Source organism: Paralichthys olivaceus, chromosome 14 (assembly GCF_024713975.1).
Source record: "Paralichthys olivaceus isolate ysfri-2021 chromosome 14, ASM2471397v2, whole genome shotgun sequence".
Taxonomy (NCBI): Eukaryota; Metazoa; Chordata; class Actinopteri; order Pleuronectiformes; family Paralichthyidae; genus Paralichthys; species Paralichthys olivaceus.
The window spans coordinates 2,437,164-2,462,775 of NC_091106.1; the positions used below are offsets into that span (position 1 = coordinate 2,437,164).

The 25,612-nt window shown below is 39.3% G+C and overlaps 1 protein-coding gene across 1 annotated transcript in view; it reads right to left on the reverse strand.

Moving 5' to 3' along the window:
- The window catches only part of ttc27 (tetratricopeptide repeat domain 27), a 65,879-nt gene that overhangs the window by 11,700 nt on the left and 28,567 nt on the right, over positions 1–25,612 (reverse strand). The window contains exons 10-16 of the mRNA XM_020097564.2: positions 18,582–18,695; positions 13,345–13,440; positions 9,526–9,648; positions 3,730–3,957; positions 3,013–3,111; positions 2,195–2,247; positions 189–354 (exon numbers count right to left, since the gene is read on the reverse strand). Coding sequence (XP_019953123.2) covers positions 189–354; positions 2,195–2,247; positions 3,013–3,111; positions 3,730–3,957; positions 9,526–9,648; positions 13,345–13,440; positions 18,582–18,695 — 879 coding nt within the window. The remainder of the gene's footprint in view (positions 1–188; positions 355–2,194; positions 2,248–3,012; positions 3,112–3,729; positions 3,958–9,525; positions 9,649–13,344; positions 13,441–18,581; positions 18,696–25,612) is intronic.

Here is a 25,612-nt window from a genome sequence, read left to right on the forward strand (position 1 = left end):
ATACAGAATTTAAGAATTCAAAAGCAGATTATGTGTGGAAGACTATACTAAATGGGTTTTATGTTGTTTTTGGGGTGAGGCTGGTTTTGTGGTTTTAAATGATCATTGTAAAAATGTTTAAAACAAAGAATGAAGGAATATACACACTTATATCTTCATTTCATGGGGCTTTCAAGTACAATTCTTACTTGGATGTCCTTGTAGTTTTCCCTGAGCTCCATCAAACGGTGGTAGGTTTTGATGCTTTCTGCAAAATCTCCGATGTCAATGCTCACAGTGATGAAGTTCTCCCAGATCTGCCAGTGTTCGTAGTTACACTTCAGGGCTTCCTGCAGCGTACGAAAGGCTTTGTCCCTGCCGACAGGGGACAGGAAGAGACAATGAGGGAAAAGAAGAATTGAAAGACGATACTTAGCAGTAAAAGCGAACACTAAACCAAGAAATGTAATGTTCCAATCGCAGGAAGGAACAGTATTAACTGTAATGAACAGTAATTGGGATTGGTTGATTGTAAAGATACAATGCTGCTGCTTCTTCAATCACACACATACACACACAAACGCACGCACATACGCACAAACAGACACACAACCCTTTTCAGATTTAAAAGTGCTAACCAGGTTTTAATAAAAGCTTTCCTACTTTGCTTTTCAATTTCAGGCCTGAAAGCACATGAGTCTGATGTGAGAGAATGCTCAGAGACACTCAGAGGTTTCACTGGGTACCACTATACCACTGTTGCCTCCGCAGAGCCCTCACTACAACAGCGCATAAAGCCACGTCTGCATGAACATGACTTTCCAAAGACCAGAGCCATTAAGAATTCAAATCTGTTTAAAATTTTGTGACCAGTAATACATTTAAAAAAACATATTTTAGGGGAATACTCACAAAATGTAGTTCTGTTTCTATTCTGTACAATTTGCTTGCATGCATCTTTATACTCTGTGTTGATGAACCAGCTTGTGTTTTGTTGATGTGTATTTTTTGTCTGGGGGTGTTTCTTCATTTGCTTGAGTTGAGTCCACTGGTATATTTTCATCAGTTGCACTGCACACAACTTTCTTACCCAGTGAAACTATGACCGTATTAAATTATTTACATTAGCGAGCAGGAGCCACTCCTGTACTTTTGCTTGATAATGTAAATAATTAAATCAAACATTGTTGCAACAGCAGAGACCACTTCAGGTTCAGTTCGAGACTGGAAAAGCTGGATTTCTGCTGATAGTGCAGATGGTAGGTTCAGAGTTTGGTATCAATGGTCAACAGTCTGAGCAGGTGCTGGTGGTGTAACAGTGTGGGGAATGTTTACTAGATCTGACTAGTCTTTATCTCAGCTGCCACATGCAGATGTTAGTTACAACATTTGGTGTAAACAACATGAATCCATGGATCCGTCCTAACAAGGGTGTATGGTCCACCCATCTTCTAATGGCTACTTCCAGCTGGATGATGCAAACACAAACATGACATCGAATAAAAGGTCTTTTCTACCAAAGTTGGATAAGTTGGGATCTCTATTTTTGTTGAGAGTTTAGTTTTCTCACTGGTTTAAATTCTGCAGGGCACAGTATGGCTGTATTCTGAAAAGAATCATGTAACCAGAGTTACAATTCGATATATTCTGATATATACTCACAAAACTGTGTGCAAGGAAATAGATTGCCATGATTTAATCTAATTTTAGGAAAACTGTCAATTCTCTATTCTCTAAAGGGATTACGAACTGTTAAACACAACACAGCCAGTCTGCCACAAATCTTTCAATGTAAACTATGCATTTAAAATCAACACATTGTTTTTTAGAAACTATACAGTGTCACAAAATGAATGAATTTTCAAATGTATCAGTATTTCACTGTATCACTTGGAATTAATTGAAACAAAGTTATTATGCCAAAGTGTCCATGCACCAATTGTCACCCCAACATAGTCCTAATGAAGTATGTCAGAGATTCTGATACATTTTTATTTTCCAAACCTTTTATTTATTAAGTCATGAAAAGCTGCAGAGAAATGACAACTTATCTTGAAAAGTCAAGCAGTGTTTTTTAATTCCTTATGCTTTGCTCATGGAGACAAAATTCAATTTAGACAAATCTCAACTATATACACATACACACACTAAATCCCGATGCAAACACCTGAACGCATGTCAAGCACATCTCATATGCACTCATAACCATACTCACTTCTTCTTGAGGCGAATGTACGCTGTAGAGAGGTTGTTCCACGCTTCTGCGTTCTGAGAGGGAGAAAAAGAAGGGAAGGACAAAGAAGAGCAGAGGAAAAGATATGGTAAGGAAGAGTTTCAGATATTAATAATAGCAGAGTTATATATGAATGGTAAAGACAATGCAGTTTCAATTATCCACATAATAATGTATGGAGGCTGACAAAACGTGACGGGGTGATGAGGGACAATTCAAAAAGCGTGGATTCATGTGGCCTGTGTTTTTGTTCTGTGCTGTCCTCTGCATTATTCAGGCGAGAGGTGGAGCCTCAGGTAGAGGCAGGAAGTAAAGTATTAATTCTGCTAAGACATGTGATTTTCTTGACAATACACAGACACCGGTATCAGCTCTTATCACCTCACACTCTCTAGACATCTTCGTCAGTGTCTTCTATGTGTGTGTCACCAGCTTTTTACAGAGAAATACGTTTTTTTGTTTTTTTATTTTTGCGTCTGAAGCTTCATCAACCCCCCCACTCTATCTGAATCCAGCGGGGATCCCCTGCTGTGTTCTCCTGACTTTTTGAGGACTTTATACTAATAGGCCAGGCAGAGAAAGTCTGCAGATAATCTAGAGGCTGTCACTCTGATATTTGCGTTCAGACATGCACCTCCTCTGGAGAAAGTAAGGAGAATCTCCAGAGTTAAGTTCATGTCTGAAGGCAGCTTTGGAGAATTCAATTCAAAGATATTAAATTGTTATTTTGTCTTGCTTGCACTTTTCCATGTTATGATGTTTAATTGTATTCTGTGTGTGTGTTGGTTGTAGGAACTTACATCTGGCTCCAGTCCCACACACCTTTGGAAAGCCCTGGCAGCTCCGTCATAGCCCTCCAGAGTAAAGTAGGCACAACCAAGGGAAAACCACACGCCAAGCTGTCCAAACACATACACACGAATACAAGTGAATATAAATACAAGTATTGAATCTATGCACGGTTTGTTGTTTCTGGTGTAAGATGAAGAAACAGATTTTTTGAATTCTCACAAGACCCACATACAGGCGAGACAATGTTAACATTTCACACCTGTTGAATCTATATGGTGTTAGCGTGCTAATATTTGCTAAATGCCACAACCCAATATAATGTTGGCATTGGAAGACAAAGGTGCAGAGACTCCCTGGGTAGAACACACAGATGGGATTACACATCGATTTGGCCTGGGAATACCTCGGCATCCTCTACAAGGAGCTAGAGGATGTAGTCTGATATCAAAGCAGCGTACGCCAGAATAACAGTCATGGAAAAGAAGGAAGTAAGGGAAGGATGGGAGGGAGAGGGGAGGCGGGAAAAGGGAGGATGGATTTCTATGCCTTCACTAGAGTTTGATCAATTTGGTACATAAGCCTGCAGGCCATTGAACCTAACATTTAGAGACTGTAGAACCAGATCTCTACTCTCTTTTTAATCTTTAATTTACTTCAAGCGTTTAAGCAAAACAGTAAACACATGTAATCACGCATTCCCAGCAGTGCCAGCGCTTTACTTGTACCTGCATGGTGTTGATCTTCAGTGACTGCTCAAAGCAGTCAGCGCACTGCTGGAACTCCTTGCTGCGGAGGTGTAGCAGGGCTTTAGATCGCATGGCTCTGGCACTGCGCCTGCGCGACAGCTCCCATGCACGATCGTAGTACTGATGGTCCCTCAAGATGTCTCCCAGAAGGCAATACAGACTGGGCGTCTCCTTCTTCTCCAACTCCCTGCGAACGAGCTCCTCGGCCTGGCAAAATGGATGGCAGAGGAGAGCAGGATGAAGTAGAGGAGGAGACGACAGAACAGTGAACAATAAAGACAGAACTAAACTCAACAAAGTAATGGGTAGAAAGTGAGGTGCAACACAAAAGATTTGGTAAAAAAAAGAAAGAAAAGATTTTGTTTCAAGTACGCAGTCAAATAATGTGGACATATCTATTTGTTCCACCTCACCATTCCACTTGCTACTTCAGATTCTGCTTGGAAAAGCTGAGACTCACACTTTCTAAATGGCCTCATATTGATTTGGACTGTGAGGTGTTCCCGTTTAATCGCTGAAAACTTGAGGTCCTCTGAGGAGAGCTTTAGTTTCACTTAAGAGTTTCCTTTGCTGAATCCTCCTGTCAGGGAGGCTTACAATGGGACATCATGACCCTATCGCCCCTGGAAACAAGAAACTCCATCATTCTTATCTCAACTATACAACTCTGAACAGGTTGATCCAGATACAGGATCCTGTAATTAACACATAAAGCTTCTATTCTCCACTGTGTGCTGAATATATTTAACCACACATCGCTCCAGTCTTGCTGGCACTGCTGAAGTAGTAGAGTTATACGTACAAACAAAACTGTTAGGGTCATCACTTTCTATTTGAGTTACAACTACACTATTAACAAAAAAAGTAATATCTGTTTTGGCTACATTCAAAGTTCACAGTGTGTTAGAACATCTTATTCTGAATGGATGTAGGCAAGATGAAAGTCTGCTTTGATTATGATTTCTGATGTGAGTCTGTGAAGCATATCAAGTAGTGTGAATGTCCCTGTACAAATTAAACCTGGACGGCATGATGTAGACAGTAATGAAAAAGGGGAAGTTTAAGTTAACATACTGATCATAAATGAGCTACAACCATGTTTAGGAGACAGCAATAGAGGCATGATGTAGTGACATGATAAGTTTACTGTGGCACAAGATATTTTTAACATTGTGTTAATTGCTTCACCCACTGTTATTTTTAAATTTTAAAAAATCTAATTGAACCTCCAAATCTGATTGGACTGGGGAAATGTTTATTTAGGTACAGCCCCACTGTAATCGATCAAGTTGTATTTTTCCATTTATTGAAATAAATAACAGAATAAAAGATGCATTAAGTATAAAAGTCTGGCTAAATAATAGAACAAATCTAAATAATCTAGATTTCAGCAGCTTTTAATGTGTTTCACAGTAATACAATAATATAAAGTAATAATGATAAAGGTAATTTAAATCAAGCCTGAGAAGGATTTTCAATTTTTTAGATTTTGTTATATCAATGTCGTCATTATTAACATTAACTTACCAACTACTGGTAGTTAATTTGTGCAGAAGACCTTGAAATGTACAAGGGATATTCACAACCTTGTCCTATATTCTAAAAAATTACAATTATATTTGAAAGAGTTAAATGCATTATCTTGTATCTTGTTTATAGGCCACGCTGCCTTACTATGAGACAATGTCGCTGTGTCAGAGGAAAGCAGGAGAGGAGCAGTCTGGGCGAGAAAAGAGAAGCAGCATTGGACTGAGACCAAAGCACTTCAAATAAATGGATTGCCTTGTTGCCTTGTTATTTTGGACCCCAGTGACTACATAACATGGACTGTTGGCTGGGACTACTGCACCACATGGTTTAGGACAAGAGGGGAGCAGGAGACTTTTATCATTATCCAAAAGCACCTGGGTAATTGAATTGGATAAAACAAGCTGGAATTGACTAACGGAGGCCTGTCAGCCTGCAGGTTTCTCACTGAGGACTACGTACCGAGCCTCCACTCACAAGTAGTGTCTGTTGTTATTGAGTGTGTTTGTATGCAGACCGAGGTAGCTGGTGAGCAGTATGTTTATTCAATTTGTAGCTCTACAACTCCAGCAGAGGGACAAAGTATCGAATGCTTTTAATGAACATAGGCTCAGACTCGTTGAGAGGACAGAACATGGTCAACACACAGTTCACCCAGCAGGATGACTCCCCCCCAAAAAAACAGAACTGCCAAACTTCAGCAGCCACCCTACACCCTCAGATGGCCCAATCAAACCAGATGGTCCTACTGGAAAAGCTGGTATTGTGCGACTGACCGACTCAAACGGAAACCTCATTGATGAGAAAAGTAAGAGGTGGCCAAGCTTTGGTGTCCAAACACAGAGATAGTCAAGGGAATCCTCTCTGAAACTCATCTTGCCACCCACAGCCACACCCTTCATCTTAGCACAACAAAAGACACAAAGACTTGAGAGCTTTGAGTGGTCATCAAGACTAGAAAAGCTGTATATAAATACAAGCAAACTAACAATTTACTTGGACACAGATGAAAATGTATAAACATACATTGTATGATATTCAACTCAGAGCCACCATCTCACTTTGCTTATTAATATTTGCTTGTTTTCTTATACTATGTATACTATCTATTCCATTCATTGTTTTATCTTATTGACCATTGGTATAGGTCATTTGAACTTTTGTTGAGGGTTAAGGACAGAGGATGTCACACCTTGTTAAAGCCCTATGAGAAAAATTTGTGAATATGAGCTACAAATAAAATTTGATTGAATTTCTTTGATTTAATACGGTATTTGTGCTTTTGCAACACATGTGAATGTCATGTCAATGAAGGCTGTTATTGAAATTGAAATTGAATACTGGCCTGCAGTAGTCCACGGACTTGCATTTGTTATATTGATTGCCATATAGTGTATGCATATTGACTGTGCCTATGAATGTTAAAAATATAAATTTTACATTTGTGTAATATCGGTCTGCATAAGGATGATGTGAGTAATAAAACATTGGTCGTAGATTTTGATGTTCACTTTTGTCTGGATGGTAATTTGTCCAGTCCCATTTTTTTTGTCTGTGAGTGGGAATGTTTGGATATGAAGAGCAAAATATATATGTATGTTTTTTGAAATTGTATATAGTTCAAACTTTCAATTCTAACCAAACCCAAAATTGGTTGGTTATATATTTCAATTAAGGAGCAGGTGCTTTGGGGCCCTGAAAAAGTGGACACTGAGTATAGATTTCAATTAAGATTCACTGAGCTCCTTACAACAGAGATGAGCTGCAAGAGAGAGAGAGAATACTGCCACAACAAAACCAAAACAGAATGTTCTATGCAATGTATTGTCCCTGTTGCAGTTGATTTTTTAGCTTTTTACTGTTTTATATGCTGCACATATTTCATTTATTCCAACATTATATTTCTTACTTTGCACTAACACATGAACTTCCTGTGCACGTGTGCATGGATGTCAGTTGGGATAAGCAGACAATGGGGGCTCCATAAGATACATGATCACCTGTGAAGGGTGTTTGGCCGTACACTGTTTCTGCACACTTTCTGACAACTGACCAAAAGATGTTTCTTCATGAAAAATAAATGAAAGTGTGGTTAGCAATATTGCAGCACAGTAAGAAACCTCTGGGTTCAAGCCTGCGGACCAGCCAGGGCTTTCTTGTAGAGTTTGCATCTTCTCTCTGAGTCTGCGTGGGTTTCCTCCCACAGTCCAAACACATGCAGGTCAGGTTAATCAGCAATTCTAAATGGCCCATAGGTGTGAATGAGGGCAGAGATTGGCTCCAGCTCCCCCACGAACCAAAGGGATAAGTGGTTTAACACAAGGACGGTCGATAGGAGTTAAAAACTCAGTAACCTTTTCCAAATTTCTTATTTATATTCCACAGCACTTTGACAAATTCAACAGTAACATCTCCTCATAGAAATGCTAGACCACTGTGAAAAAAACAAAACAAACTGTTTTCTGTTTGGGCTTTTTTTTTCACAGTCGCTGAACCTAGAATTCGAAACTAGTTGCCCCAACGTTCCCAGAGGAAAACATCAGTCTGAGGCTTTTAGTGAGCACTTATCTGACTCACTTGACCAACCATTCAGCGAGTGACTGGTCTCTGGTAGACTGTACCCCTCAAATACCGCGAGGAACCACATTGCTACAGTTTCTATGTTCACACCACATGAGTCAAGTTTTACTTCATAAATATGTGTCACTGAATGGGTTTTATTTACTGTGGAGGACTATCCCCTGACTGTTCTCTTCCTACTCTGTTCTCTATAAAGCAGGAATGTTTATACTTGAGGAAAACAAAGAAGCAGAGAAAGTTAATTCCCGCTGGCAGTGTCTACAGACACATGAGTGGCCAATAAACAATACACACCAAATAATGTTTAACAAAAACATATAATCAAAAAAATCTACAAGAGTAGAATTTCCTTGTGCAATCAGAGCATGAATTGTATTGTATTGTTGTCATGATATAAAGCCTGTTCTCAGATGGTGTTGGGCAACACCGAGGTTCCGTCTTGTGGTGGGTCAATTGTGTTTGAGATGGCGCCTATCTCTTGGTGCAGTCCGAGGATGGAGAGAGTCCAACACTTTGGCCTCAGGATAAGGTTGGGTTATGTATTGCAGTTGATGTTGTTCTGATGACGTAAGGCTTAAGTGTGTGACAGATGGGACCAGAGTCAGACCCCCAATGTGTGGCAGTATGGCAGGAAAACATGTGGAAGCTTGATACCCCAAATGGAGAGAAACAGGCAGATTGTTGAGACAACAATCATTTATACAGTAATATCAGTGTTGTGTTGGATGTTTGTAACCCAGTGATTAACCAATGTATGATCTATTTTCCAGCCTTCACCTATGGATTTGCATTTTAAGTGTGGGAATTCTGATTATCCTATTATGCCCATGTCAAGTGCCAGATTAACTACACTGTGTTTGTGTGTTTGTGTGTGTGTGTGTGTGTGTGTGTGTGTGTGTGTAAACAACATCATCTAAGTACTAAATGATCCCTCAGCTTAAATGTCATCTTGAAGAAGACAGCAAGAGTGCCAACAAAATAGAAATCCAAGTGTGTGTGTGTGTGTGTGTGTGTGTGTGTGTGTGTGTGTGTGTGTGGTCCAGGTACCACTCATGTTTTGGGGACCTAAATCTGTTTACACAGTCCCCATGACATCATTACATTTTAAAGTGAGGACATGTTTTAAATTTAAGGTAAGTCTCCAGGAAATCAAAGTTAGTAAATGAAATGTCCTCTAATGTCTCTGAGTGATGTGTGCACTACTATATGTAAATAGATGGATACAGATGCAACTACTAATTCCAGCTGATATACATATGTTAGTATTTTACTGGATGTGTGGTTACTTTAAGCCATGAGTAGGTGTGTTTCAATACTTAACAGTTAAATGGTAGCACAACATAAAGCATCAGTAGTATTAGCACTATGTGTTGTTCATTATTGTTTGCTTTCAGATTTAGAACAATGTTGATCAGTACGATGTTTAAGTTCTCCCTGCATCTCCACATGCAGAAACTAATATGAAGCAACGTGCACCGACAATCTTCACTGAAGAACCAAGTTCAAAGACACAATCCTGTAGAAACCTGTGAGTTTCTGAATGCAGCTTCTGAACAGTGGCAAGAATCGTTCGGAGAGCCACCGACTGAAGAGTGTTTTTAGAAAATTCAAATACTATATATGAATGAGGTTCATTTGACCTCAGATGTCTGAGTGTGTGTGGTATACCTTCCCATGTTGGCCCAGCCTCTCATAGCAGATAATGGCGTCCTCCCAGAGCTCCAGCTTTTCATACATAAGCAGAGCTGAACTGGTGCAGCCGAGGTCCGTCAGCAGGCTGGCCAGCTGTTTCTGCAATGAAAGAGACCACAGAGGCTCACAATGAAAAGACAAAGACCAAGGTCACTGGGATACATTGTAGAGGTACCGAGAATATCTTTACCAAAGGCATTGAGGCATCTACACTGAATTAAAAAATTTTTTTTTACCTAAGTAAGAGAAAGACTTACCTGCTGATGGCACTAGAATATTAGTCATGAGGATGTCACCAAATTGATTGGGATTGTCCTCTGGGTACCATGAATGTCTGTAAACATTTTATTTCAGTCCAGCCAATGTTTGTTGGGATATTTCAATCTGGACCAACTAACCGTGCTGTCCCTGGAGCCATGTCACTAGAAAGGCTAAATAGTAATGGTCGACGCTCTACAGTTTGACAGTTGGTTTTTAGATTACTGTGAAATGAATGAAAAGCAAAGGGTGCCTGAAGGTGGGAAATCGATCGTAAAAAGTTTACGACATTAGAAAATGGTCAGCAGTAATGGAAAATATACTGCGCTTGATGTGTAGTTATTGGACTGAAATGTGTAAAAATGCCCTCACTCCAAAGGTGTGAGAAATAAATAGTTTCTCATGAGAACAATGCACAACACACACACACACACGTTTATACATCTATCTTAGTGAGGACGCTCATCGGCACAATGCATTCCCCAGCCCCTTACTCTAACCTTAACCCTCACAACTAAATAACTAACCCACACCTAATTCTAACCCTAAAACCAAGTCTTAACACTGAAACAGGTCATTAAAAGTGGGTCAGAAAGTGAGGAGCGGACAAAATGTCCTCACTTTCCCAAAATGTCCTCACTCTGTAGGTTGAAGGCTCAAAATGGTCCTAACAAAGATACTACACACCCCAGCCATAAAAAGGCCTTCAGTGCTTTGTTAATGTTGGGAATGGTTCTCCTGTGAGGAGGAAATGCATCACAGTGCTGCTGCAATCCTCCACCTCAACCCACTTTCAAGTCCCCAGGCAGCAATAGGTACTCTTCAATTCTAGCTTTATTGCTGTTATCAGTTATTACATGCTGCCTGGCTGATGTCTCCTCCCCAGCTTTCTAGTACTCCCCCTCCTTCAATCTCTTGGACACATCTAAATCTTGCTATTACTGCTTATTCTACTCGTGCTGCTCTTTCCATTTTATTCTACACAAGATCCTGGGCTTTATTATAGATCTTATGATGCTTCTCGGCTCAGCAATTGTGTCACAAAATGTCGTAAAGGTAGTATTGTACACCCTCTGTGAGACATTTATCTATCTTATTTTCCCCACGTTGATTCGGGGTTGTCATCTTCTACGCTAAATTCTAAGATGAACATTTTCTTACTGAAAGCAGGTCAGAATGAGACTGACTGTTCGAACAGTGATTGTCCAATCAAAGCTTACAGCCTGTTACCTAGTCACAGCAGGTCTGTCAGGCTATGGATCTGTCTACACATTTAAATGTTGTGCAGAGAACAAACAGCAATACAATAGTAACAGAGGCAATCTGCATTTAAACAGTTTGGACAGCTACGACTTTTTTACATTGCCTTACCAAAGAATGAACAGGATTGAAGGAAGCACTTGCTCTTGGTTTTGCTGGAAAGCAAAATCAGATCAACTGTTTGACAGCAAAAGACTTTCAGGAAGATTTGGGAGACTGAAGGGTGGGGGTGGGGGCCTGTTCTACTGTGCAGTCACAACTGCAATAATAAGACTTTGATAGAGCAAAAACCCTGTCCTGCATCTTCACCACAAAGCTCAGTGTCAGACCCAGAATAAGATCAACAACCCTGATGCATCTGCTGGTAGTGGGAAAATGGTTTTCATTAAATACCAGCAAATTCTGGACGCAAACATCACACCATCTGCAAACTCCACAATTTACTAGATATACTCTAGAGACACAAGTTTGATGGGCTTCAAAGTCCTGCAAACTATAGTAATTGATAACTGTGATTGGACTTTGAAAGAGCACACAGCTCACCTACTGGTGAGGACGCTGACTTTCAACTGACACCTGTTTTCTTTTAGACGTTCTTCTACGTCTACATGAAATCAAGGAGCTGTTGTTTTAGACGTGACCATGTAGTTCCTGTGGTAAATCTGTCATTGTTATCACTGTTAATGATGCTGTGCTACACTGGAACGCTTGACAGGCTGTGAAACAGTGAACGAAGCGTCACTTCTTTTATAAATAACTTAAAAGTGTGATTTATAACTGTCTGGACATCTGTTTATTAATTGAAAAATATTATGTGTCCTTTATTTCAGACCATCAAGCAAGTCAGTGGAAAACAACTCAACTGGAGAATTATGAGACAGCCACTGAGGTTCCAAAGTGAGGTGCAGTTCCATTAACAGTGCAGATATATAGTGGCAGAGAATGACACACTGATTTATTCTATACATTCTACACAAAGAGGGAAAACCTTAAAGATCTTTAGAGCGATGTGAACTTGCCTGCTTGACAAAGAGCCAACAAATAAATCGGAGGACTTACTATTCGTCACTATCAAAAATGGGAAATGGTCTGTATCTATCTCTCTCCACATTGCATGTCTATGAGCCCTTTGTGTGTGTGTGGTTGTGTTTCAGGGGTTAAAATGCATGTCAAAAATGAGTGTAAAAAGAATTTACCCTTGAGGGATAAATAAAGTATCTCTTCTTCTTCTTCTTCTTCTATATAGAGCTTTTCTAGTTCTTTTAACCACTCAAAGCACTTTACAGTTCAGTTTTGCAATTCACCCATTCACACATACTGGGGGGCAGCACTTATTCTATAAGGGGCCACTCCGGGATCAACATCTTGCCCAAGAAGACAGATGTCAGAAGTCATGCAGATGGGGAAGGCTGGGATTGAACTGCCGACCCTCTGGTTGGAGGACGACCGATCTACCTCTCAGCCTAGGGGTAGTGTCTAAATAGACTAAATGTTTTCTTTTATCATTACATTTTATTGCCAGTGTTATTGACATGTTGGCCAATGAGAAATTCTGACCTGATGAGTGGGTAAGATTAGGGTGTTGCTAAAAATAAATTAAGCTTAGTTTTTAATAAAAAAAAGACTTAAGTACACAATGCTGCTACACAAGCAAGTGTTTTCATATCCGTCCACAGTGAGTCTGTCAGAGTTAATCAGCTTTACAAGTGTTTGTTTAGTCCAGTTTAAGCTGCAGGAGTTTCTGAAGGCTGCTGTGACATGTTCTGCTGCCAAAGTCATGACGAGTGAAAACAAGACCATAGCGTCTCTTGTCAAAAGACAAGAATCAAATCACTACAGTAACTCAGTCAGTTGACTCATGGCCACTCACCACTGAGGATAAATTCATCTGATTTTCTGAATCCTCACACTTTCTGTTCTGCCGCCACAACATTTCCATTTGATGCATTCATTTTCCCAAAGGACGAATTATAATCACTTTTCATCTCGAGCTACTAATAAGTCAAAAGTTGAATTCTGGTTTATAACCAAATACCTGTGAAATAAGATCTATCTGATTCATGCTACAAATTATAAAAAACATACAAATAAGATCCAGAGGTGAATAGACTGTGAATGCGATGCGAGATCTTGAAAAATGTATTCCACCATCTCTTATATTCAGAGTTAAGTGAATCCAGTGCTAGTTTGTTACCATTTGGTTTATTAAGCACTAAGTAACTTTGTTCAGATTAAGAATGGAATGGAATGTGTTTCTGAAGAGAAATGGTTTGATACCTGGACAGCCCATCTGGGCGGGGCTTGGCAGCAGTAGAAGATTTTGAGCCGCTCAGTCACGGGACACTTCTTGTCTTCAAAGTGGTCCACTAAAGCCTGGAGAAGGAAAAGAGAAGATGAACGTCTGCAGCTGCGTCTGTCACAAGATCTACTGTGTTCTTCAGACTAACACTGTATTTCACCACACTGAGATTTTGTTTACAGCAGATTCAGTCTCTGAAACTTAACTGAGATGTGAGTACAGCAGATACAATACCATTCCCACATATCAACTGGCACTGCTGTCTGATATATTCTGTGACCTGGCTCTGAGCTAGTAACAGGTTCTACGGATGGTGGGTCGGTTCTAAATAGACGATAACCGGGAAGATTCAGCAGACTCCTCTGAGCTTGATTTGTCAAATCACCCACAGCTTCTCATCTATTACTGTGTAGTAATAAGTAAGTGCAACACATTCTTTCACACATATAGGACAATAATAATTGTAAACAGCTCATCAGTAGAGCTTCCGTCTTGTGGTTCCTTTCCCTCTTCAGGAAGTCACATGCTCATACCTGCCACATTCCATATATATCACATTAATATGATGAAATATACATGTTTACCCAAAAGTCTTGGTTTATCTTGTATATGTTTGACTGCTGTGTGATGTAAAAGCCTCCATCACAAAATGAAACAGGAGACACTAAGGATTATTCACTGGGATTTACTATTTTGTCTCAATGGTTTCTCACAAGGACATTACTGGAGATTCTCTTCTGGATGGAAAGTAGCTAACACGTGTCCAAAAAGTTGCTACATTAGTTGCTAGGTGTTTTTTTTGCAGAAAGATGTATTCATACAACAAACTCAGGAGTAATGTAATAGGCATATCCCCACCCCACTCACTGTCCATCAATTACAGATTACTATTCACTTGTCATTACATATTATGAAGAAAAGATGAAGACCCCATAATATGCATCTCAATATCTCCGACTGTTGCCATTCATATACATATGAATTAGTGTCAAATAGTTCATTCAAATAAAAATAGTATAGAATTCTTACCAAAGACAGCACACAGAAATCAATAGGGACATTATTTGACAATCTCTTTGATAACAAGAGGAAATCATTTTATAAATATCATCAAAAATTCAAATTATATAAAATAAAAAGGCCACAAATTTACTAAGCACAGAGTTCTAATAATACGCCTTGCTGTCTCACAGACTGGATGGGGGTGTCATTTGTTGTCTTGATGATCTGTAACTATTGAAAAGGGCCAAGGGACAATATATAAATAAATATGCAAAGTAAGTGCCTACTAATAACATACCAACTCAAAATGTATTAGTCTTGTTAAAATAATCTCTGTCGCTGCACATTTTCACCATGAACATTTGGTATGGCTCCATTTAATGGTAACTGTTTCTATTGTTAAGTTAAGTATAATGTTCTGCGAGCGCCAGGTTTCATAATGTCAATACGTGTCTGTGTTTATTCTATTTTTATGAGCTAAGTTTAGAGTTGAAATATTATAATCACAGTTCTTTGTGCGAGGGTGTTTGTAAATCGTTTTGCCTGATGAAGGTCACAGGAGCAAAGTAGGTTTAATAATAATTGAAGATGGTGCCTCCCTAGTGGCAGCCGGTTACAACAGTAATTCGCTGATACGCTGCTGAAAGGAGGAGACCGGACAGACTGATTAGGAGGGCCAGCCCCATTAACCCAGTGGAGGTGGTGGAAAGAGGAGGATGATGGCAAAGCTGTCGTCTCTGATGGACAACCAGTCCCACCCCCTGCAGGACACCATCACAGCATCGCAGGTCGTTCCTGCAGCAGTAAGACTGAACAACCAGCTCAGCTCTCATTAGACCACACGCACCTTCTGCACCTAAACTCAGGTTCACGTTGCAACTGGGAAATTCAATGGCTTGTGTGCAATCCATTTCACTCTACATATGTTCACACTGTACATATTCTGTTTACACTTCATATATGAGTTTTTACTCATTTATATTTTCGATATCTCCCTAAATTATAAGTATTATTATTTTACAGATGCTTATTCTTGACTGCCCTCTTGATGCTGTAACGTTGCAAATTCCCCTGTTGTGGGGCTAATAAAGGATTCTCTTATCTCATCTTATAAGTCTAAACCTAAAAAAAAATATTTATTTGAGTCAATTTCAATTTCATTATTTAGATCATAGGAAATGAATGGCTTCTTCTAAACATATAAAAAGATTTCAGGAGTTGACATGGTGAGCTTTTTGCTCGTACTTGCATCAGAGCGTACAAATATAAAAACACTGGGGTATCTCTCACAGATACACTTGGGTTACAAAACATTTAGGTTGCTTTCATCTATGTATCTATAAATGTTTCTCTCAGTATAAATTCTGTTCTCCCTCAACTCGTTTGCAGACTTTAGCTACAGGCACAGTGAATAAAATGACAACAGTTTTGTACTCTTAACCTAAAGTAAACCCAATCACATACCTTCAAATTATTCAATAATGCCCTAGTTCAGTCAGTTTGCATCATATGAAAATACTTTGTTTTTCTTTTTGTAAAAACAGAAATTCATTATAGCCTATTTCTTTAAAAGCTGTGCACCTACATTTATTTTATAAACGAACGTAAGTGTGGACCCCTGGAATTCATAATAAGTCTTTAGTTAGTCCATATCTATGTGTTTCCAAGACATTACCAGGAAAAAATGAGAAAGAAGTAATGGAAAAACAATATTTTAGTATCAAGGCTTTTCAAATGTAGAATACAGATGTAGACTGCAGCTTCATAACAAACAGAGTAGTTTTAATTTTGGGGCTGAAATTGAAAAAACCTGAAAATGCTGAAAATACTCACCACATATTTTAATTATCTATCACAGTAGATGCAGTGTTTATTATTTATAATGTTTTGAAATAGTTCTATGCTTTTTGTATAGAGAAAAGAATGATGGAGTGTGGCTGATTTTTTAAATAAACATGGACCATTTCGAAGAAATCTCTCCAACTACATAAAGTATAACTAAGGAAATGACATTTAGTGCTTACAACTTAACTCTCCAGAACTCGGCATCAAGCTGGAAAATATTTGGAGGAAAAAAAAAACATGTTTTATTTCTTTCAGTCTTCCAGCCAGATGTCGGAGTCTCCTAACTTCTTCAATTTTCATACTGTAACTCCAAATTGCCATCTGTGCTCCTTCCAAGGATGTTATTGATCAACATCCAAAATAACAATTGGAGCTGTGGCGAATTAATGGTTTTGTTTGTGCTCAGGGTTGTTTTGAAAAAGAACAAGGTTACTCAATAACTCACTGGCACTGTGAGTGGAGTCGAGCTCCGCTGCTCTTTGTGAATGTACTCACGAGTAGACTTGTTCTGTGGAGTCAGGGCTTAAACACCCACGCAGAAAAAATGTCCTGCGTATATAAGATTAGTCATTGCGTGTGACGCACGGCTACCAGTACACAGAACTTTAATAAAGCTTCAGCTTGTAGTCAAACGGTATTCTGGGAATGATTTTGAGAATAAATGCAAGAAAGGTAGTCATTCAATGTAATGAGAAAACATGACATTTGTTGACTAGCTATATGATATATGTGTTTGTTTTACCCTCAGTTACCCTCTGTCTGCATCAGTAGAATTCCCCTCAATTCACCAAACAAGCTAATCTGCATATTTAAACAACATTTCAGGGGGAAATACTGTCTTGCTGTGTAAGTTATTAACTGGAGAAGTTCTGTGGTGATGATTTAGTTCTTTCTTTTTTATCCTTTTCACCTGCAGTGCCAATTGGTGCATTTTAATTAGCTAACACCTCATTTGCATAGCAGGGTTGTGATTGTGATGACATCATTAGATACAAATTTGACTGTATTCACCTGTAGTGTCTTCTTTTAAGTACAGTACATACAGTAGTAGCTCATATGTGTACATTAGCAAGACACAAGTTAAATTTGTTTTTGTCTTTTGGCTAATTAGCTGTAAACTGAAGGCACTGGCAGTTTAGTCCTTTGTTCATCACCACTCAGCTCCACACAAGAGAAGAAAAATCAGCATAACTGGGACAGGAGCTGGGAGGTGCTGCCTGTCTGTCTGACATGACTGTGTGCTCGCTAGAAGTGTCCACCTTCACTAGCCTCAAGATTCGATTACGGCACAAAAATGGGTCCATGTGTGCATATTGACTAGTAATTGCAAACCACAGCAGTGAGTCAGTGCAGACAGTGTGTGTCAAAGTAAATCTCATTACAGAGGCTGCATCATGTGATTAAGTGAAATGTTTTATCTTTCATCCAAGAGGCTTCTTCACTTCAGTTCCACAGGTCTTGTTAGTAAAGAACAGATTCATATCTTGTGGCTGCAAGTTATATACCTCGTTCCCACGTGTTATTATTCCGTGGCCCCCAAATATCCCCAGAGGGTGATTATGCAAATACCTATTACCATTTATATTTCTTAACAAACAAACAACAACTTTAAAGTAAATGTGAATTGAATTAACAGCAGCCTTCTGAAGTTCAGAGAAATGTTCAAGCAGGTAGGGCTGGCTAAATTGGAGAAAGCAATTCCTTTGGGTGGGTGATGGGCGAATGAGTCAAGCATACGTGTGGATTCAGATGTCGTCAGAGCTGATCCGCGCATCTCCATATGTACAATACCAAAGAGAAAGTCTCTGGTCATAATGTATGATCGTGACCTGTAAATTTAGTCGGAAATGGTTCCACAAATACCTGAATTGTGCAACAATTATGTTTTTGTTGTTTCACGATAGCAGCCCCCAAATTATCCCCTGCTGCCTGAGGACGATCTCCTTCCTGTGTTAGACTTGAAATGTTATTAATGATTGTTTTATAACTTATAGTTGGAACCTCAGGTCTCATTTCCATCTTATGTATTTGTAACTCTAAAACTGTAACACTCAGCTTTAATTTCTGGCATATAAACACAGATCCAAAATGCAATTCTCCAAGAGCATTGAAAAATTATTTCCCCGGAAGGTAGGTGCTCATGAGCCAAAGCACTGTCTGCACTCTGTGCACCTTTAGTTTTCCCTGAGTAGTTATAAAGTTTTCCAGAAACTGATGTTTTTGTTGACCTTTGATTCATAAGTAGGAAAGGCAGATTGTGTAAAAAAGAAAAGGTTATGGGAAAGAGGTTTACAGTTCTGCCAATGCTTGTGCTCTTAATGAATCTAGAAATACAGCATCTACCCAATCCATAAACATCTGCCCTTACCTGAGTTTGCATCATGGATCTCTCAATACAACGAGACCGTCCTCTTTCCAGTTTGCTCCTGAGGCAAAGCGCTGTGACTTCTACCGCCCAGAACTTGGGCTGGGACAGGATACACTGCAGAAGGACATGGGGGTGGGAGGCAAAGTCAGATCATCTCTTATGTAGCATCAAGTCATTCAGGATGAAAACTATAAACTGGAACTACAGTTACTTAAAATAAGACATGGTTGATTAAGAATAGAATTTAGGGAGTTCAATCCTATGATTGTCCAGCCTAAAATAATGCTCACTATCAATGTATAAATAAAGGACAGGATGTATTAATAAATGGTTGTACTAAATTCAGTATGGTGCTAACTTCCACAGATTTATTCATACAGAGTCACTACATGTAATAATTTTCTTTTTTTTATCCACAAATCTGTTCTGTTTTATTGCTTTTATGAACCCTCAATGAAAGACATTTTTACAATAAAAAATCTGACAGGAATAGAAAGGTTCATGCACTTGGAGCTGGTAGAAGTCTTCATGTGAAACATTTATGCAGGAAAATTCATGATGGCAGCAACATGACGATCATCAATTTCTTTTGACTCAGTGGCGATGCAACTTTTTATTATATTACATAAACATGATAGATCTGATATTTGTGAAATAAAAAAAGAGGCCAGGTTCCAACTACCCTTGAGGTAAATAAACCTCGACTTGATAACTGGCTCTGTGTCTCTTCACTCTGTATTCCAAAATGAAAATTAAAAAGTATCACAAGAGAGCTCTTACCACTCTTTCCTATTCCATGACTTCACATTTAAGCTCCATCACAATGGCTCTGGATGCGCATATGATGATGCATTATGAATGAAGTCCATTAATTTCTGAATGCACATTCAGACTGATTGTCCTCAGACAGCCTCAGGCATGATCATTTTACATAAAAAGTTCACCCCAGTAAACCAGGGGGGCTCAGCTGCCAAGAATCACATTCGTAAAACATGAGTCTCAACAGTATCCTGGTACTTCTCTCTACTGCTTCAGAAGATGAAAATGTAAATCCTGAACTACCAAAGTAACAAACAGTTGCTTACTCCCATTTCTGCTCTCTCTTTAGATGGAATAAAACCCCAATTATTAAAAGAAAATACAGCCGAATACTGCAGAGATCTTGACGGCACACAACCTGGGGGAAAGCAGTGACTACAACGAACACATCCCCCTCTCCTAAAGCGACACGGGGCTTAGCTGTCTGCTGTGCACTTCAATGACTCAAGCAGCAAGCTTGAGTGAGATCACATAATTAATAAAAGCTATTACTGTCCTTATCTGTGTGCTGTGGTGATAAACTGTTTGATGGTTGGGACAGCTTAGTGGCACAGATTTAGATGAGCTGATGAGAGGGGGAGGTATTAAGCAGATATACAAGCAGGTAGATGAAGGGGAGGATGACTCTAGCTTACTTTCTGAACTCAACTCGGCCCGTCAACCTACAACAACATTTACAGTGTACATTAATTAGTAAGTTCTCGGGCCAAGTTCTTCTATGTCTTTGGGGAAAAACAACCGCAGAGACTTGTAATGGGTACAAATCGCTGTCAGATCATTATGATGCCTTTAATTAATTTATTTATAAACTGGCACAGACAGCAGTGGGTTCTTGCTGGTTCCAAAATTTGTCTTTGAGGTAAAAGCACAAAGTTTGTGTTGTTGATGGAAAGCCATGTATCAAGCTGCATTACAGAGATTTTGTTTTGAAAATCTGAACTTGGGTCTGGATATTGTGTCGGTTACCTAACAGACGTCCAGCGAACAAACAATAAAAAGTGACAGTACATAGTAGAACTGTTTGAGGAGGACTCACTAATGACAAGGAATAATTCTGAAGTAGGCTGTGGAGCATGAACACAGGGCAAACAGTCCATTCCAAATAGCCATCTTTAGGGAGGGCACTTCACTATTTTCACTCAAAACCAAGTTGAAATCACTGAAGTTGATAGGACTGATCCTCTTGGGTTTCATAGCAGATGATATCTAGTGTTGAAATTGCATCTTGCAGCTGAACACCCCTCACCTCACCCTCTCCTTCCAAACATGAAAAAGAAACTGTGGTAGCTTCAGTTGTCATAAAAACTCAAAAGGTGTTTAGTTTGTCCAGCCTGGACTAATGTCAAAAACATGGTGGCCTCCGTAGAGAGGGTCCCCTCAATATAAATATAAAGTATTTAAATATAAAGGGACTTTTCTGGGGTAAAGAAAACTACAATTCATACAATTTAGATGAAATGAACTAGTGAAAACATCATGAGGATTATTCTACATTAAATAGTTCCTTTGTACCTAAATCTAACACACTGGACCTTTAACTAAGTGTACATGTAATACAAAATATAACAGATATCTGTATTCCCTACTGAAATATGCAATTTTCTTTTGTCATCCCACGTGAATGAAAATGCACAAACTTGGCAGTGATCACTAATTCAGAAGGTATGCCTGTATATGCAGGTTTCTTGAATGTGAGTAAATCCCCCAAAAGTCCTGCAGATAGATTTGTCATAAATTAGACATGCATTTCAACTATTACTCCGAGCCAACCTTAAACTACTACGACAGGAAATGGTTGCAATTATCCTACAGTCTACAGTGCGTCACAAATTCTGCTGTGAATTACTTAATAAGAAAAATAGCTGTAATTATTTTTCCCTGGATTGCAACAGTGGCAGCCAGCCCCGCACAGCAGGACTGAGAGTGCTGCTGGCCACTGTGCAGACTGGTTAAATGGAACTGTCAGATCTCATGTGTGGGTTGGTGCTCCTGTCAGTGTCCGAGCTTCTGTGTTAGAGGGTGTTAAATGAACTCAGTGAACCTACAACATGTCTGCATAGGTTTGCATGAAAATACTTTAAAAAAAGAGTTAACAAAGAAGCCGCAAACTGTGTCCTCCGAGTGATGAAATGTGCCAGTTGTTCAATAAATACTTTGCAGTGAAAAAATTGAAAGGGAATACGAACCAAAACGTTAATAAAGAAACTGAATTCATAAAATTGGCAGCATGTGGTAGATTTACATTCAGCAGTATGCAGAGTATGTAATGGCCCTGAAGAAAGTCAATCATAAACTCCATGTGTCTGCAAAGTTCGTGTGATATTTTTTCTAATATCCACAAATATAAATGATGGTACACTAACACCTGCTAACATCTACTGGTAGTTGGAATATTAAGAATATCTCATCATATATTCTCAACTAATAAATATAAATGATTGTACACAAAGGCAGTTCGGTTGCATCTGTTCATGTATGTTTTTCCTCGTAGCATTAATGGTCATTTGAAAAGCCTCTTTACAGAAGCTGGAGTAATAAACAAGTACATTTCTCAGCATTCCCTGGGAAGCATGCTTCTACTCCCCGGACAGTGAATGTCTAATTTTCAGTTCTTAATACTAGAACATAAAGACAATTTAGCATGTCAGCACTCTAACATGTGCTACTGCTAATTGGTACTGAACAATGTGTACAGCTAAAGGTGATGAATATCTCCTCAGTTTAGCAAATACTGGATTCTAAACTATAGCATTAGACAAACTGACTGATCTGAAAACAACAATTTTTGTACCAAGCTACACAGCAACAGCCAACAAGTGTCCACAAATCTCACACTGATGTCAAAGTCATGCTGAAGTTAGGTACAGCATCTTGGTATCACCAAAGTCAGTAGGATTCATCCTCTGGTGATGATTGGTCTCTAAAAAAACTTCTCTACAGAAACCTCTCCCATCATTGTTGAGATATTCAAGTCTGCATCAAAAGAGGTGGAATGATGACGTACAAACTGCCATCTTCAGAGCTTTGCTGGCAGCAGTACAAAAATCCTTTCAGTCTTTGTCATGAAGATCACAGCTAGAAGCACGTAGAAAAGTCAGCAGAATAAGACCATCATCTTCAGTGTCTGCAAACTCTCATTTGGGAGTAATTGAAGAGATGAGAAGGTGTTTTATATTCTGAGCACGTCTCTAAACCACATTGTGACTCAGTTTAGAGGAGACACAGTTTGTTCGGTAGCAGACTTGACAGGGTGAGGTATAATTTGTTTTGAGGTGCTGGGTATGGTGATCAAAACTGAGCAGACGTGAGCGGCATCCAGACTGAACCCTCTGGGACAGGCGGCACAGTGTTCTCCGAGCTGTGTCAACACATTCAGATGTGACAGAAGAGACATGGCAAGCTGTGTGAGGTGGAAGCAACATGGAATTCTGTGGATTGGCTTAAAATGTTCTGTGGAATACAGAGAATAGACAATCTGTTTGTCATTAATGACAGAGTACCACAGACTGGGGCAGTTATATACCTCAGCATAATATACAGGATATTTTCACAACACCTTTTTTGGCATCTTTTTATTTTTTGCTGTTGTTCTTGTATCAAATATGTTCAACACATTAAGTAAGTGACTAATACCTCTATCTCATGATTTAGTCAAAATGGTCAAATGGTGTTTAAGACAAGAAAAGCACTACATACTGTAAATACAGACCATTTTATTGATGGTGTGATTCTCATCTGTATCAATCTAATTCTTTGCTTACTGACCCTTCAGCTTAGCATCATAACACATGATTGGGGCAGTGCAATATTGTGTATTTAACCGTGCTACAAATTAAACTCTAAACTGTGATATTTTTCATAATTTGAATGGCATTTGACCCTCTTCCACGCAACACGGACCAAGTTAGGAAAATTGCATTAAGGCAAACAAACACGGAGGGGACTAATTCAAAAGAGGACAAGGACTCTATCAACTAGAATCACCAAACTGTGATTGATGCCTCTACCAACCAGTGCAGTTTCTGGAAACATCCGTGATCATTTCCACTGTAACCTGTAACCTAACCACTGAAACATAATCACTTGGGTCTTTGCGTTCAAGTGACAATTGATCACAAGTTGAAGAAATTCCTTCAAGCAGTCTTGAGATATCACATTCAAGAGGCCAACGAGATCTTGACTTTAGACCACATAAATCGAATAAGTGAATCCAAGTGATTGTACCGGTCCCAATATATGACATTCACTGTGACCTTGACACAATCAAGTGAGTGAATCCTCGAGTCCAAGTGAATGTTTGTGCCAAATGTGAAAGGATTCCTTACGTTCCAGAGACATCACCTTCAAAAGGCAAAATCTGTGCTTTGTGAGGTCACGGTGACGTTGACCTTTGACCACCCAAATCGAATCAGTACATCCTTCAAATTTGCAGAAATTCCCTCAAAGCATTCATGACATATCGTGCTTACAAGAATGGGACGTACGGACAGAAGGCCGGACACCCGAAAACATATTGCCACCGGCCACTGGCTATCTCGGTGTGACATTTTGGTTAAATCGCACAGTCCGAAAAAATATGTTGAGAATTGACAACTTTTTGGCACTCAGGTTAAGAAGCAGCGAAACCTGATTCATATTATTAACACATCTTCAAAAATAATATGGAAAGAGTGTTTTGAAAGAGAAATCAACAACTTCTGCCTTACCCAAAGATTGGGTAATCACATCAGCACTACCTCCAGATGGTCCACCAGGAAGGCCACGCAGTTTGAGTATTGATGAAGACTGCTAGACATGTGACAACCATCTAACCAGCCTGCAGATTCCTGGATCTACATGTAGGCTGGGAAGATGCCTGCTCACAGAGCCAGCAGCTGCCTGTAGCAGGTTTCCCATTGTGTGCAACAATACAACAGCTAGCTCACTGGTCACACTGAGCTCACAGCTGGAAGGTTCGAGGATGACCATAATCCGAATTTTGAGACAGTGAAGAGTACAAAACAAGTGAAACATGAAGAATTACACATGTATGTTCTTTGATCAAAATCCAGGACACAGAGATTAGAGCAAGGCCTTGTTTAGACTACTGCTGATATTTTTTTTGAACAGAATTTCCATTTAAAACAAATCTCCATCTAGACGACCTTCTGTCCAGATGTGAAAAACAAAAATCAATTACAAACAAGCATGATGGGCCATTAGGTGGTGATGACGTCTACACGAATGATCCATCAAATATCAGAATGCACAGTGATCTTATTGAGTGAACTTCTTATTGTTTCTGTTGCATGCTCATCTCACAAAGCAGTGGGCCTGTGCAAAACAAGCTGTGACGTCATCGTTTCCTAAACGCTCCATTTTAATATGAACTTCAGTTTTGAAACTCTGCACTCGGGAAGGCATTTGTAAGAATCTTTCAAATGTTTGATTTACTTAAATTACAATGTATGTGTCGACGACTGGCCCAAACACAGAGGAAAAGGTCTGTCAGCTTTTTTTAAATGATTGTCATTGTTTTATTAATTTGAGTGTACGTTTGATTTATCCAGAGGAAGGTTAGCTCTGGCTCAGTGGGTATCACTTAGTTGGGTCACCCCAAAACCCGTTGAAAAAGCTTGCCTGCTAGACGTATCACCATGTCTTGCATTTTGAGCTGGCACCAAAGCCACTCCGTAGAGAGCCCGTTCACCTGGGTTATCTACTTTCTTACATTTAGTGAATGTTTGAGATTGGCTCTTATCTCCAATTAGGCAATTTTAATCTTTAGATGCCAGCTGAGACTGAAGAGAGCCCCATCACACCCCCAGTGCAGGCCCACACACATAAAACTTTTTATTTTTTTATTAAACTTGCAGCAGAACATGTGTATCATAAAAAAAGACAATAACCTTAATGAAAGTTGTTTTTCTTATAAGCCTGAGCTAAGCTCCAAGACAACAAACTGAGTGTGGTGATTTCTTGAGACCAACATTGCTTCACACTGCAAACTGCTCAGAGCAGATAGTTTTATGTGCCATCTAATAATAAAAACAAATCAATATTGAACTAGTCTGTGCAACTGCATGTTTGAGGAGGTGCTTGTCTCAGTCATGTCCCAAACAAACAAAACAAATTCCAATTGAACCCAGCTACCAGGTGTACTCTGCAAGGTTGAGGACAGCAGCCAGCATTGTAGTAGCACCATCATGTTAAAATGAACCGTGTTCTAGACA